At 39.0% G+C, this 16,782-nt stretch overlaps 1 protein-coding gene across 1 annotated transcript in view; it reads right to left on the bottom strand.

Annotated features, from left to right (window-relative positions):
- DIAPH3 (diaphanous related formin 3) overlaps window positions 1-16,782 on the bottom strand; it is a 563,088-nt gene that overhangs the window by 377,479 nt on the left and 168,827 nt on the right. The window contains exons 8-9 of the mRNA XM_027557103.1: window positions 12,521-12,657; window positions 10,657-10,762 (exon numbers count right to left, since the gene is read on the bottom strand). Of these exons, the coding sequence (XP_027412904.1) occupies window positions 10,657-10,762; window positions 12,521-12,657 (243 nt within the window). The remainder of the gene's footprint in view (window positions 1-10,656; window positions 10,763-12,520; window positions 12,658-16,782) is intronic.

The raw sequence follows: 16,782 nt of genomic DNA, 5'->3' as shown, positions 1-16,782 counted from the left end.
TTTATCTGTCTGAGGAATCAGGACCTGTACACGTACAGCCTTAGATAGCTGTGGTCATCTTTCTACCCTGAGGCAACTCTGGTTCCTCTGGAAAGTTTCCTGGAGAGAAAGTACATACGTGCCCCAGGAGACAGATCCCTACCATGAGACACTAAGGGAACAGGCCCTGAGAAACATGGCCCTGGCTTTGCCTGGAGTGGTCAATGACATGGCGTCAGCCCCAGAAGGCACTCATCAGCTTCAACTCACCGTCAGGGCTGTCATGGATGAAAGAGTTGCCCCGATGTCCACCTTGCTGAACAAAATCTGTGCAATCATTCAAACCTAAGCTTCAGTGAAACTGCAACAGAAGAAACTAAGAAAGCTTTCTGAAGTCCTAACATAAGACTCTGAAGAAGGCAATGGCATCTCACTCCAGCACTCTTGCCCGGAAAATCCCATGGATGGAGGAGCCTGGTAGGCTGCAGTCCGTGGGGTTGCTAAGAGTCAGACACGACTGAGCGACTTCACTCTCACTTTTCACTTTCCTGCATTGGAGAAGGAAATGGCAACCCACTCCAGTGTTCTTGCCTGGAGAATCCCATGGACGGAGAAGCCTGGTAGGCTGCAGTCCATGGGGTTGCACGGAGTCGGACACAACTGCAGCGACTTAGCAACAGCAGCAGCAGCAGCAACATAGACTCTAGTGGTTTATGTCTGGCTGGCAGGATCTGCGATCTGAGAGGCAGGGCTAAGGTCAGTAGTGCAGAGCAGCCTCAACCTGCTGCTTGAAGCACTGCTGACCAGCAGGCTTCATCAAATACTCAAGAAGACAAACTGAACGAATCTCATCACAGCCTGTACTGGTCAGAGTAACTGCTGCCCAGAGTGTCTTTGCTCTAACGTGACCCCTCCATTTGGAATCTGGGGCTCGAGCTACTGCTATACCTGTGAGTAAAGGGAGTCCTTTGTTTTAGACCTAGGAGTCCGTGTCTTTGGACAGCAGCACCCCTACAAGGGTGGCAGACAAACACAGCAGGTTATGAGTGGCAAGAAATCACAGTGGCAAGAAATCACAGATCCTTTGTGCTCTTGACCCTCCCAGCCACAAGTCCAGGAACACTGGATCAGGAAGACACCGTAGGAAGGGAAGGTGCAGCATGCTATCACTGAGGACGCAGGCGCAGAGGAAAAGTAAAACAGCCCCCCAAAAACACTCCAGGATTCCAACACTTTGATTCCATTCCTTACAAAAATATACCACAATTCCATCAACCCTGTGCCCCAAAACACAGGTTTGAACAAGAGAAGAGAGAAAACACACATAGAAAAATTAACTACAGGAGAGAAATGAAAATCAAACTGTGACAGACACTAGAGACTGGCCCATCCACCTTATTCCAACCCGCGTCTCCAGAAGACACAGGGACCACAGGAGGCTAATCACACAGAGGAAGGCTGGACTCTGTGAGGGAAGCTGTGGGGTGTAGCTGAAGCTCTCCCAGCAGCGTGGCAGAGCCCCCCAGTGCCACCCAGGGCAGGGATTCTGAGTGCTGTTTCTCCTGGGACACTCCTGGATGTGGTCTGCTCTCTCCTCTTCTGCATTCCTGCTGCTACATATATCCACACATGGGCCACAGCCTACTAGAAATTCTGTAAGGCACTCAGCCCCATTTCCTGCTTAAATTAACCAGAGAGAATTACTTTCCTTGAAGATGAAAATCTCTGTATGACACAATTGAGAAAAGAAAGTAATGTACATTTAAGTGCATATTTACATTTATACTTTCTTTTCTGATATAAGACTATAAGGTCTGAAATGGAAAAGTAGGAAGTCCAGAAACACCTGGAATAACAGGCAAATTTGGCCTTGAAGTACAGAATGAAGCAGGGCAAAGGCTAATAGAGTTCTGCCAAGAGAACGCACCGGTCATAGCAAACACCCTCTTCCAACAACACAAGAGAAGACTCTACACACAGACATCACCAGATGGTCAACACTGAAATATGACTGATTATATTCTTTGCAGCCAAAGATGGAGAAGCTCTATACAGTCAGCAAAAACAAGACCGGGAGCTGACTGTGGCTCAGATCATGGACTCCTTATTTCCAAATTCAGACTGAAATTGAAGAAAGTGGAGAAAACCACTAGATCATTCAGGTATGACTAAATCAAATCCCTTAAGACTATACAGTGGAAGTGAGAAATAGATTTAAGGGACTAGATCTGATAGACAGAGTACCTGATGAACTATGGACAGAGGTTCCTGACATTGTATAGGAGACAGGAATCAAGACCATCCCCAAGAAAACAAATCCAAAAAAGCAAAATGGCTGTCTGAGGAGGCATTACAAATAACTTTGAAAAGAAGGGAAGTGAAAAGCAAAGGAGAAAAGGAAAGATATAAGCATTTGAATGCACAGTTCCAACGAACAGCAAGGAGAGATAAGAAAGCCTTCCTCAGCGATCAATGGAAAAAAAAAAAATAGAGGAAAAACAACAGAATGGGAAAGACTAGAGATCTCTTCAAGAAAATTAGAGATACCAAGGGAATATTTCATGCAAAGATCGGTACAATCAAGGCCAGAAATGGTATGGACCTAACAGAAGCAGAAGATATTAAAAAGAGGTGGCAAGAATACACAGAAGAACTGTACAAAAAAGATCTTCATGACCCAGATAATCACGATGGTGTGATCACTCACCTAGAGCCAGATATCCTTGAATGTGAAGTCAAGTGGGCCTTAGGAACCATCACTACGAACAAAGCTAGTGGAGGTGATGGAATTCCAGCTGAGCTATCTCAAATCCTGAAAGATGATGCTGTGAAAGTGCTGCACTCAGTATGTCAGCAAATTTAGAAAACTCAGCAGTGGCCACAGGACTGGAAAAGGTCAGTTTTCATTCCAATCCCAAAGAAACGCAATGCCAAAGAATGCTCAAACTACCACACACTTGCACTGATCTCACACTCTAGTAAAATAATGCTTAAAATTCTCCAAGCCAGGCTTCAGCAATACATGAACCATGAACTTCCAGATGTTCAAGCTAGTTTTAGAGAAGGCAGAGGAACCAGAGATCAAATTACCAACATCTGCTGGATCATCAAAAAAAGCAAGAGAGTTCCAGAAAAACATCTATTTCTGCTTTACTGACTATGCCAAAGACTTCGACTGTGTGGATCACAGTAAACCGTGGAAAATTCTTAAAAAGATGGGAATACCAGGCCACCTGACCTACCCCTTGAGAAACCTGTATGCAGGTCAGAAACAACAGTTAGAACTGGATATGGAACAACAGACTGGTTACAAATAGGAAAAGGAGTACGTCAAGGCTGTATATTGTCACCCTGCTTACTTAACTTATGTGCAAAGCACATCATGAGAAACGCTAGGCTAGATGAAGCATAAGCTGGAATCAAGATTGCCGGGAGAAATATCAATAACCTGAGATATGCAGATGACACCACCCTTCTGGCAGAAAGTGAAGAGGAACTAAAAAACCTCTTGAAGAATATGAAAGAGGCAAGTTAAAATTTTGGCTTTAAAGCTCAACATTCAGAAAACTAAGATCATGGCATCCGGTTCCATCACTTCATGGCAAATAGATGTGGAAACAGTGGCTGACTTTATTTTTCTGGTCTCCAAAGTAACTGAAATTAAAAGACGCTTAATCCTTGGAAGGAAAGTTATGACCAACCTAGATAGCATATTAAAAAGCAAAGACATTACTTTGTTAACAAATGTCCGTCTAGTCAGGGCTATGGTTTTTCCAGTAGTCATGTATGGATGTGAGAGTTGGACTATAAAGAAAGCTGAGCGCCAACGAACTGATGCTTTTGAACTGTGGTGTTGGAGAAGACTCTTGAGAGTCCCTTGGACTGCAAGGAAATCCAACCAGTCCATCCTAAAGGAAATCAGTCCTGAATATTCACTGGAAGGACTGATGTTGAAGTTGAACTCCAATATTTTGCCCACCTGATGCAAAGAGCTGACTCCTTTGAAAAGACCCTGATGCTGAGAAAGATTGAGGGCAGGAGGAGAAGCGGATGACAGAGGATGAGAAGGTTGGATGGCATCATCGACTCAATGGACATGGGTTTCGGTGGACTCCGGGTGTTGATGATGGACAGGGAGGCCTGGAGTAGTGCGGTTCATGGAATTGCAAAGAGTCGGACACAACTGCGTGACTGAACTGAACTGAACTGAAATCCTGAAATAATTTTAAGTTATTGATGGTACTCAATTTGGCACTTTCTTACTATACTATTTGGAGAAAGGGGTGGAAGTCTGCTCAATTCTATCAAAATCAGAAGCAGTCACATTATCTTCATAATTACTATTACCAGACTCAAGAAAATGTAACAATCGTCCTTTAAAAAGTACTTTGGAATAAATATATTTTGCAATAAAAAAACAATGAGGATTTTTTTAAATGTTACTATCTCCCATTTTCTCCAATTTAAAGGCAAACAACTGGTTTCTACCTCATTCAGAGACAAAGTTTATTTTTTATTTGATTTGCTAGTATCACTCCTGTCTAGTACATTTTAATAAGTGCAACTTATATAGCTAATGGAATAAAATGGGTGCTTAGAGCCTTATTGGAAAACTGATAACTGGCCAGTGCTAAAATATTTTTTATTTGTATTTAATTGAGAAACACCCAAAAAGAAAAGATATTTAGCTATTACTACTACAGTATTGTTTGACGATTTCAAAGGAAATAGAGCACAAGCAATCCCAGAAAAAGAATTTAGTTATCTCCCCCTAAGTTAGCTATCTGGAAAATAATATCTTTACTTTTAACTTCTTACCTGTTAGCTATTTCATATATTTGGCTTTATAAGAAGAAACGTCCATTAGTGTAAAAACTCTCAACAAAACTATTCAGTAGGGATATTAGAATTTAGCAAAATTCTTCCCATTGTCTGTTCTTAATCAAGACCACACAAATTTAACCTGAACTTATCAGAAAAACAACAAAGAAATTTAAATGATGCTAATGACCTTTACTTCTCAATGAAAATTAAACTTTAAAAATTTTATCAAGAAACTTCAGTGTTTATAGGACTTAAAAAAAAATATTACTAAGCATAACAGAAAATATAATTAATAAGGCAATTGGTTTCATAAAAGCAAATATAATCAGCCACCTGCATCCTGGTAACAATTTCTCAAGAAGTGAATTGACTGCATGGTTTCACAGCTGTCCAGGAAGTGGCTGCTGCAGGCCCCTCCTCTCCACCCTTAACGCCCCAACACTAAGGCAAATTATCAGCTGTTTAAAAATATCATCTCCACAAATATTCACAGTAGCATTATAATAACCAAAAAGTATAAACCACCTAGGGCTTCTCAGGTGGCTCAGTGGTAAAGAGTCTGCCTGCCAAGCAGGAGACCCAGGTCCGGTCCCTGGGCAGGGAAGAGTCCCTGCAGGAGGAAACAGCAGTCTGCTCCACTGACCCTCCTGGGAAGTCCCATGACAGAGGAGCCTGGCGGGCTACAGTCCACGGGGTCACAAAGAGTTGGACACAATTTAGTGACTAAACAACAACAACAAAGGTCAAACTTCCCATTTAATGAGCCAACGCTGTAACGTGCCTAGGCAGAACTTGGCTTAGGTCTTAGCAAGCCCTTCATAGCTTTTCCCTCACACCTTTCAAATATCAAATGATGTAATAATGATGCAAAAAAAAAAAGTTGGAAGCTCAATTTTATCAAGATTTAAACCTTTTATTTTGATGTAATTACAGGTTCATGGCAAGTTTGGGAAAAAAAATACATATTAGTCCTCAGTACTCCTCACACAATTCCTCCCATTGGTAACATCCTGCATCAGTATAGTACAATACTGAAACCAAGAAGCTGAAATTGCTACTATCCACAGAGATTTTTCAGATTTTACCAGCTTTACACTCAACTGTGGATGCATGTACAGTTCTACACAATTTCATCACATGTACAGATTTCTATAACCATGTGCACAATTAAGATACAGAACAGCTTTAATCACACAACATTCCTCCCTGCTATTATTTGTAGACATGTCCAGCACTTTTTCAGACCCCATGACAGCTTTTGAAAACCAGTAAAGCAGTAACTTGTTCTTAGAGAACTGCTCTCTATAATTTAGTTTGATTCCAGGAATGGAATCACATTCCATTTGATTTCAAGAATGGAATCACACAGCGTGTAACCTTTTAGGACTAGCATTTTTCAATCTGGATAATTCTCTCAAGATCCATGCAAGTTATATAAATTAGTAGTTCATCCTTTCTAATGTCGAAGGGTATTCTAAGTACAGGTGTACCACAGTGTAACCACCCACCTGTTGAGGGACATCGGGGTTGTTCACAGTGTGGAGCTATGACAAATAAAACCACTATAAAAATTTGTGCATGCATTCATGTGTGAATATAAATTTTTTAAAATAAATTTTCATTAAATGTTGCATAGTTAAGTACCAATTTTAATATCAGCACTGGTAATGTTTGCTTAAAAAATGGAAGATCACATTTAATCTCCACGGACTTTGTCTTTTCAATTTACTAAAATACTTTTCAAAACCAGCATTTAGTGAATGCTTCTGTTAATGAACTAAGCAGTGTACTAAGCATTTGAATTCATATCCTATGTAATCCTTGCATCAACAATGAGCTAGGTACTGAGATTATCGCATCTTGAAACTGAGAAAACTGAGGTATAGAAAAGATTGAGGAAGAGATCTAGAATCTCATAAAGGAAGGATGTGAAAAGCTGGATTCAGATTCAAGTCTGGCTGATTCAAAATTCTATTCATTTTATCATTCCTGTATATGTGTGTCATTAAATATGAAAAGCATGTATTAGAACAAAAAGATGTTTACTTAAACTTTACATGTAACTATCACATTTTATACTGAGATTTTTTAAAATTAGAGATAATTTCTAATATGCTGCAGAAATTACCAAAATTAATCTAATAACCTACTAGGATTTGCACAAATACTATACAAGTTAAAGGTACAAGAGTCTTAGAGGAAAATTCAGATAAAGTGATTGCTCAGCTTTTCTCTACACAGGTTCTTTCAGGTTCACTCTTCATTAGAACTGTGGTGAACAAGAAATCCGGGGCCAATGAGAAAGGAGGGAAGGGGAAAAAAGGGTAAAGGTATACGAATGAACAGGCCCCAGCCCACAAGCAAACGAGAATCAGGACTGAACTCAGGAGCAGACATACAGCCCAGCCTCCACTCCCACATGAGGAAAGACGGGCTCATTTCCAGAAGCTCCAGGGACTGGACTCATGCAAGAGTGACCACACTGGACTCAGACCTTCAAAGCTGCCTACTTCCCAGAGACACCAATCACACAGGGCTCATCACTGCCATCAGCAAATGCTGCCATCAGAAGGAGATTCACAAACACCATCCTCAGAAAGGTTATAAAAAATCATTAATTAGGCAATACCTTACTTTCTGGCCTTGGAGTACAAAATGAAGCTGGACAAAGAATACTAGTTTTGCCAAGAGAAGGCACTGGTCATAGCAAACACCTTCCAACAACACAGGAGAACACTCTACACATGGACATCACCAGATGGTCAATACCTAAGTCAGACTGATTATATTCTTTGCAGCCAAACATGGAGCAGCTCTATACAGTCAACAAAAACAAGACCGGGAGCTGCCTGTGGCTCAGATCATGAACTCCTTACTGCCAAATTCAGACTGAAATTGAAGAAAGTAGGGAAAAGCACGAGACCATTCAGGAATGACCTAAATCAAAGCCCTTACAATTATACAGTAGAAGTGACAAATAGATTCAAGGGATTAGATCTGATAGACAGTGAAGAACTATAGATGGAGGTTCATGACATTGTATAGGAGACAGTGATCAAGACCATCCCCATGAAAAAGAAATGCAAAGAGTAAAATTGGTTGTCTGAGGAGACCTTACAAATAGCTGAAAAAAAGAAGAGAAGAGAAAGGCAAAGGAGAAAGGAAAGATACACCCATTTGAATGCAAAGTTCCAAAGAATAACATAGAGAGATAAGAAAGCCTTCCTCAGTGATCAATGCAAAGAAACAGAGGAAAACAACAGAATGGGAAAGACTAGAGATCTCTTCAAAAAAATTAGAGATACCAAGGGAACATTCATGGAAAGACGGGCTCAATAAAGGACAGAAAGAGTATGAACCTAATAGAAGCAGAAGATATTAAAAAGAGATGGCAAGAATACACAGAGGAACTATACAAAAAAAGACCTTAATGATCCAGATAACCACGATGCTGTGATCACTCACCTAGAGCCAGACGTCCTGGAATGTGAAGTCAAGTGGGCCTTAGGAACCATCACTACTAACAAAGCTCGTGGAGGTGATGGGACTCCAGGCGAGTCAGTTCAAATCCTAAAAGTTAATTCTGTGAAAGTGCTGCATTCAATATATCAGCAAATTTAGAAAATTCAGCAGTGGCCACAGGACTGGAAAAGGTCAGTTTTCATTCAAATTCCAAAGAAAAGAAATGTCAAAGTATGTTCAAACTACCGCACAATTGCATTCATCTCACATGCTAGCAAAGCAATGCTCAAAATTCTCCAAGCAAGGCTTCAACAGTATGTGAACCGAGAACTCCCAGATGTTCAAGCTGGATTTAGAAAAGGCAGAGGAACCAGAGACCAAATGAAAAACATCACTGGATCACAGAAAAAGCAACAGTTACAGAAAAACATCTAATTCTGCTTTATTAACTTCACCAAACCTTTCACTGTGTGGATCACTAAAAACCGTGGAAAATTCTTAAAGAGACGGGAACAGCAGACCACCTGACCTGCCTCCTGAGAAATCTGTATTGCAGGTCAAGAAGCAACAGTTAGAACCAGAGATGGAACAACAGGCTGGTTTCAAATTGGGAAAGGAGTACATTAAGGCTGTATATTATCACCCTGCTTATTTAACTTCTATACAGAGCACATCATGTGAAATGCTGGGCTGGATGAAGCACAAGCTAGAATCAAGATTGCTGGGAGAAATATCAATAACCTCAGATACACAGATGACACCACATTTATGGCAGAAAGTGAAGAGGAACTAAAGAGCCTCTTGATGAAAGTGAAAGAGGAGAGTGAAAAGGCTGGCTTAAAACTCAACATTCAAAAAAGGAAGATTATGGCATCTGACTGCATCATGTCATTGCAAATAGATGGGGAAACAATGGAAATAGTGACAGACTTTCCTTTCCTAAGCTCCAAAGTGACTGCCGATGGTGACTGCAGCCATGAAATCAAAAGACACTTGCTCCTTCGAAGAAAAGCTATGACCAACCTAGATAGCATATTAAAAGGCAGAGACACTACTTTGCCAACAAAGGTCTATCTAGTCAAAGCTAAGGTTTTCCAGTAGTCATGTATGGATGTGAGAGTTGGACTATAAAGAAAGCTGAGAGCCAAAGAATTCATGCTTTTGAACTGTAGTGTTGGAGAAGACTCTTGGAGAAGAAGAGTCCCCTGGACTGCAAGGAGATCCAACCAGTCCATCCTAAAGGAAATCAGTCCTGAATATTCATTGGAAGGACTGATGCTGAAGCTGAAGCTCCAATACTTTGGCCACCTGATACAAACAGCAGGTCCTCTGAAAAGACCCTGATGCTGGGAAACATTGAAGGTAGTCAGAAAAGGAGGTGACAGAGGATGAGATGGTTGGATGGCATCACCAACTCGACGGACATGAGTTTGAGCAAGCTCAGTAAGTTGGTGATGGACAGGGAAACCTGGCAAGCTGGCAAGAGTCACACACAACTGAGCGATTGAACTAAGTGAACGTTTTCTGATTTGTCATCAAATATGGTGCTCATTTTTATTAATTTAACACTAAGATCTGGCTATTCTATTCCTACCAAGTTGAGAACAACTAAATGGCTAAGGTATACAGTTTTAAAATAAAATTTAAAACTATAATGTCTAAGTGTAAAACAGATTTACTTCATATCTATTAGCAACCTCAGTTTCCAAATTTTATTATGCATTAAAATCATCTGAGGATCTTTAAAAATTCTCTATAGCCAGGTCCCAACCACATCAATTAGATTTTTTAAAATTTGAAGATAGAAATCAGGCTACAATAATTCTTTAAAGATACTCACGTTTGATTAGCAATGGCTATAACAAAAATTATAGCAATAAAATTATTGTGTCAAGAAAGAAAAATTAAATGAATATTAGATAGGTAACTTGGGTACTATAATGTTTCAATCTAACATGATGTTTTGGGAGCACTTAAAATATCTGAACATCTCTACGTATACCTCAGTCTCTTTACTCATGAAAACTCTCAATTTTTCCGATAGGAGGACTGATACTGAAGCTGAAACTCCAATACTTTGGCCACCTCATGCAAAGAGTCGACTCACTGGAAAAGACCCTGATGCTGGGAGGGATTGGGGGCAGGAGGAGAAGGGGATGACAGAGGATGAGATGGCTCGATGGCATCACCAACTCGATGGACATGAGTCTGAGTGAACTCTGTGAGTTGGTGATGGACAGGGAGGCCTGGCATGCTTCAATTCATGGGGTCGCAAAGAGTTGGACATGACTGAGTGACTGAACTGATCTGAACAGTTTTACATGTTATTATTAAATATAAGTCAGTCAGTAAACATTTACAAAATATATTAATGATAAACATGAAACCTACTTGCAACTGAACTGAATTGTGCCGAAGACCTTCCACAATAGAAGAAAATCTGTCAATTCTTCTTTCTTCTCCAGCTGATGTTAAAGCTTCTAAGACTTCTTCAAGGCTATTGGAAAATTACAAATTAAACTGCAAACAGCAAATAACCCAAGTAACTCAAAATTAGTAGCTTAACCTACTACGCTCCAGAGTCACTACTTCTAGGCAAGCAGTAACATTTTATAAGTGTCTTACTGATTACATAGCACATATCAAGCAGAAACCATGTTAAATATTCATTTATTCCTCATAATAACCCTATGATCATATTTATTTGTCAAACATTTATATAGTGCTTACTACACATCAGGTACTATATAAACTGTTATAAATATTAATATTAGCTAGTTTTAATGTACGTCATTCTATAAAGTAGGTATTATTGCTATTCTATTCTGTAAGTTAGGAAACTGAAGCAGAAAAGGGTTAAGCAATTTGTCTAAGGTCTCACATCTACTAAATGGTAGAGTGCTAGAGCAAGGATGAGGATCCAGACTGCTTTTAATCACTACAACTCTACTCTGCCTTGAGTGTAAGTAAATGAACTTCTGGTGGCCAAACACATACAGCAGTAAGTAATTATAGTCAAATATAAAGAATGGTGGTTATGTAAGAAATATACTTGCTATTTCTTTAAAGAATACTTATGCTAACAGTACCCGGTATACTGTAAAATCTCAGTTTGTGGACATAGACACTTTAGTCCTAACAGTTCTTTACATCATTTAAACAATCTATCTGAAGTCAAGAAATAATAAAAGTAATATGGAAGTGAAGGAAAAAGAGTAGAAGAGGAAGGAGGAAAAGGAGAAAGAGGATAAAGGAAGAGAAGGACAAGAAGGGAAGAAGGAAGAGAAAAGAGAAGGCACAGGACGCAGGGGAGGAGGGGGAAGAGGAAGAAGACACAGGGAGCAGAGAGAAAGAGAGGCGAGGGGAGCACAGAGGAGGCACACCATGCTTCTACATTAAATTCACCCTTGGGTGACCTTCTTAAAACGGGAGAGTGCTAAAGCTGCACGCATGGCTTTGCAGCTGGGACTGCAGCAGACTTGGCCTCATCCAGGGAGGGGCACCAGCCACGTGGTGCCTGCTGCCTCCCCAGCAAAGTCCAGCTGAGCAGGGCTCCAGTCAGCGGACCCACAGGCCCCCCATGGACAAGTTTCCAATGTGTGCTGGGGGTTTCACTCATAGGGCTCTGCCCACACTTAGGAGGTCAGAAGGCCATTTCTGTTTGCTCTGTTGGTTGTTCAGTTTGAATATCTTTACCATATATAAAAGGCATTTTAAGTAATTTTTAAATGCTCTCTTGTAATAAGAACACTAATCTTCCTTAAAAAGACAAAAGGTTTATCTTTATCTTTCAATACATGTAATGGCTTTTTAGTTACAGCTTTAGAAATTGTAGATAACGTCTTTAAAGTTTAAACTTTACGATACACTTTATGGTCAACACATTCTACCCTCAACCATTACAGTATCAATTATTCACTAATACTTCTATCTGAAAAAAATCATAAGAAACAGAACCAATCTGTATATTTTTCAAAGTCTTCATTTAGACTATTTATTCAAGGTCTGAGTTCAAAACAGTTTAAAAATAATAAAGAAATCCATTTTTCATAGAAACATGTCAGTCCTTAACTACTGTATCAATTAAGAGAAAAAAATTTTTCATTTCTGTTCAGCCAATATGAATCTAAATAAGCTGCTTAAGTATACTTCATTTATTTAAAATAAATTCTAGACTAAAATAGAATAATGAAAACATTATTGAATCAAACTGTATTAAATTACTGTGTAACGAGAGAAACAAGTTGAGACTTACATGCTTTCCTCCCCTACGATGCACACTGCAGAAAGGAGCTTAACCACATCCATCATCATGCCAGGCTGCTCAGGATCAATGGCTCTGGCTAGCAAAGAAAGACTCCTCTCTTCACTCATAATTCTTTCCAAGCCATACTACAGCATTTGGAGAAAAAGGGTTAAATTTTAGTGGTAAGAAAATGCAGTTATTAAAAGAATGTTTATAAGAAACTATACTCGTACATGTAGTAAAGTGAGAAAATATAAAGAATGTATAACATTCTAAAAAAAATTCATATAACTATTCCCTTTACATTAAAAACTAAAAAAATCAATCAAATACAGATGACCGCTCACAGGTAATTTTCAGCAACATAACTGACAATTATTAGATAGGCAGGTGGCCAACTAGAGAAAGGGAAAAGCAGTGAGGAATACTGAGATCCCCAATAGGCACACACAAAATGCACAGGAGGAACTCTCCTGTGGGAAGGCAGGCTGGTAGGAGGTACAGGACCACAGAGCACTGTCCGAGAATTACAGTGTGAACCCCTGGCACTACGTAAAATGCCAAGCAAAAAGTAAAACTCAATTTAATAGAAGCGTTTCAATACATCCAAAAGGTCATCATTTCAACATGTAATCACTACAAAGCATTTACTGATGAGATATTTTCACTTTTTCTTTTCTCCTAAGTATTCAAAATCCAATGTGTATTCCACACTCAGAGCACATCTCAGTTCAGAGTGGTCACATCTCAAGGGCTCAGGAGCCGCACGTGATAACCGCATTCCACACTGCAGGCCTAGACAGTAACACTTGGTTCATAAATGGGCAGAAGCTGAAGGGTGATTTGGGCTGATACCATGTAGAAACTACTGCAGAATATATGTATTCTGATCAGAATGATATTTTGTCATCAGAAAGACAACACATAATATTAATATAAATGGGATGATTTTGAATGTAAACAAGGTTTGTTTGCTACTGCTAGGATGTCACATCCTACTGGAAAATAAGGAATTATATTAACGACTCAGTATTTTGATTTAAAGATGTATACCTCTCTTAGGGCCCACTTACAATCTATGGGAGATAAATATCAAATAACAGAGGATGAATGAAAGCAATACAACAGTACTATTTATTCACGCTACATCCCAGAGGATCCTTTTAAAGAGTGAGAAATTAGTTAAATAGAATTACTATTAATACCAAGCTCTAAAAAGGACCTTAATCCCAATTAAACTCAAAATTAGCATTAGATATCAGTATCACCAGGCTTCCCTGGTGGCTCAGAGGTTAAAGCTTCTGCCTCCAATGCAGGAGACCTGGGTTCGATCCCTGGGTCGGGAAGATCCCCTGGAGAAGGAAATGGTAACCCACTCCAGTATTCATGCCTGGAGAATCCCATGGACAGAGAAGCCTGGTAGGCTACAGTCCACGGGGTCGCAAAGAGTCGGACACAACTGAGCGACTTCACTCACTCATTCACTCATCAGTATCAAAGTTAAATCTGTAACAATCTTAGATCCAAATGCTTTGAGTGCTATGAAATCTTATTTATCTTTCCTATCTTGTAAATGGCATTTATTTAAAGAAGCTTCACATTGTAGTGAAATATTGCACTCACTTCAAACCACTGTCTAAGGAACACAGGTAAAAAGAAGGAAGTACAAACAGAAGGGCCAAGGGCCCCAGGGTATGATTTCTGAAGTGACTTCTCTATCCTGTTGGCCACAAGGAAATGTTTACAAAGAAGCAGCCAAGAAATGCTCACTTTTGTGATATCCGAAGCTGTTTCATACCTGGAAACAAAGAAAAGCAGGCATGGAGCCAGAGACTATAACATGCCTTGACAATCATTCCAGGGAATTGTCAGAGGTTTGTAAATTATCACTGAGACCCAATTCAAAAAGTCAATCAGCCACTGATTACCAAGTACCAAAAGGCTGGCTCTGTCCTAATAACCTGAGGCTAGCACTTCCCTGCCCTTCCCACACACTGGGCTGGCCTGGGCCAGCACCTGCCCTTCCCGCATCAGAATGGGAGCATTCCCTGATCTCCTGGTTCCCACCAGCGTCCTGTGAACTCAAAGCTTCTTCACAGGCAATATTCTCTTGACTTTGCCAATAGAATATTGGACGGTGCTTGTTTTGAGACTGGAAGGAGGCCAGATTACCACAAATGAGTATCTAGAGCTAAAGATTGAACTGCTTCATACTTCTATAGAATTTTTCTCATTCGATTATTTAAAAAAAAAATAATAATAAAACAAAACCCACGGACTGTGAGAGAAACAGTCAACTTACCAGCACTGGCATTCAAAGTGCATTAAATAAAGGCTACTATAAGGTTAGAGAGATGATGGCAAATTGCGGAAGGTCTGAGAATGTCTCTCCACTTAATGTCAAGAATCCACTTCAGATTATAGGAAAACACACGCGTTCTAAACTGAGAACCAGTGCCAGGTTCCATTTGCATTCTACTTGAGGCCTATTATTACTTAAGAGATGGAATTTCGGGCCACTGAAGTTGTGTTCGATGGGGGAAGGTGAATCCCCTAAATCCTGTGTAGCATGCCTAACACACGAACACTAGTGCTGAATAACTATCCACAGTGAGTTAATCCCAGCAGCAAAGAGGAAGAAACTGGCTTCAGGAACAAGGCGAGCTAGCTGAGTGCCATAAGAAACACACCAAAAGCTATCTTGGTTTTTATTTTCTCATAAATAATCAAAATTTTCTTCTAGTTAAAAACTACTATAAACTTCTATTTAGTATTCTATTGCATGCAATGCTATTAGATTTGCTCATAATAGGTATCATACTTGTTTTTTCTCTTAAAGACTATATTTTTCATCATTCAATTAACTTTTATACAGATTTGACAGTAGGTACGGGAAAAAAAATTAACCAAAAAATCCCACATACAATTAACTTTACAATTCAGACATTAAAATACTAATTCCAAGTACCAGTAAAGTTTTTTAGTAATTTTTTATTTGTATCAGCATGAGTGGTAGCAATAAATGCAAATGATAATATAGTTAATGTATATACATAAACTATATATAAACTCCATATACATAAACTAGAAACAAAATGATCCACTACTATAACAATTAAATCACATTATATTAATTAGAATATAAACACATAAAGTTTACTCTCTTTCCAATTTGATCTCAAACCAAGTAAGAATATTACCTCCTATATAACCCCTCACTTTAACCATGACATTCTTCTCAAATTCAAATTATGATTCAAATACTCCTTTGGTTTTTAAAAAACATTCCTGAGTTTTTTTACTCAGCTTTCACCACTGATATTCCCAATTCATATTCCTACTTTAGGCGGTCCCACCCCCCACCCCAACTGCCGCCACAGCAAGCATTACAGGCTCAGTTGGGAAACCCCTTATTAACAGTCTGATTCCTTTATTCACTAAGTTACATAATATATCTAAAATCAAACTGTCACAGAACAATCAGTTCAACATAGAATGGGGTTGTGATTTCTATAACAGAAATTTTCCCTGAAATTATATCTGATTAGAGAAAGCATGGAGGTTAAAAATATTTCATTGGCTAAAAGCAGAAATTTAGGCTTCAGAAAATGATGAAAAATTCATAAATAGTCCAGTAAGAAAAATAATTAGAAAATGTAACTTTTTGCTGCATTTAATCAATAGAAAAGTAAATGTTAATAATTTAACAAGTACTTAAGTATGAAGTTCTCTAAGGATTTATTTTTAAAATGAATTTTTAAAAATTATCAGAACTATACAGTTTTGCCATAAAACACACATCATCTACCATAGGTAAAATTTCCTCTCCCACTGTCTAATGAACGAAAACACTTATCATTTTTGCACACGATCAGGAGGTAGATACATTTATATGTTAGAGCTAGAGACACATCCTGGAACAGAGCTAACTTCTGCAGTTAACAGTATGAAAGAAAAGAAACACTGTTAGAGAAACCGAACTTCAGTACAGGGCAAAACCATTTCTCTCTTCTAATGTATGCTCCTTAAATATTCAAACTGCAGATTAGCCATATTATATTTGGTTTCAATATTACAGCTTACTCTTGCACATCACAGGCACTACGGGCACCAACTCCTCAGGCAGTCAAAAATCTGAGTATAATACTTGATTCCCCAAAAACTTACTTACTTAGCCTACTCTTGACTCCTTACCAATAACAAAAACAGTTGATTAATATATTTTATATGTCAAATGCATTATATACTATATTTTTAAAATAAGGTAGAGA

This window comes from Bos indicus x Bos taurus, chromosome 12, assembly GCF_003369695.1.
Source record: "Bos indicus x Bos taurus breed Angus x Brahman F1 hybrid chromosome 12, Bos_hybrid_MaternalHap_v2.0, whole genome shotgun sequence".
NCBI classification, from domain to species: domain Eukaryota; kingdom Metazoa; phylum Chordata; class Mammalia; order Artiodactyla; family Bovidae; genus Bos; species Bos indicus x Bos taurus.
This window is presented reverse-complemented; position numbering and strand designations above follow the sequence as displayed.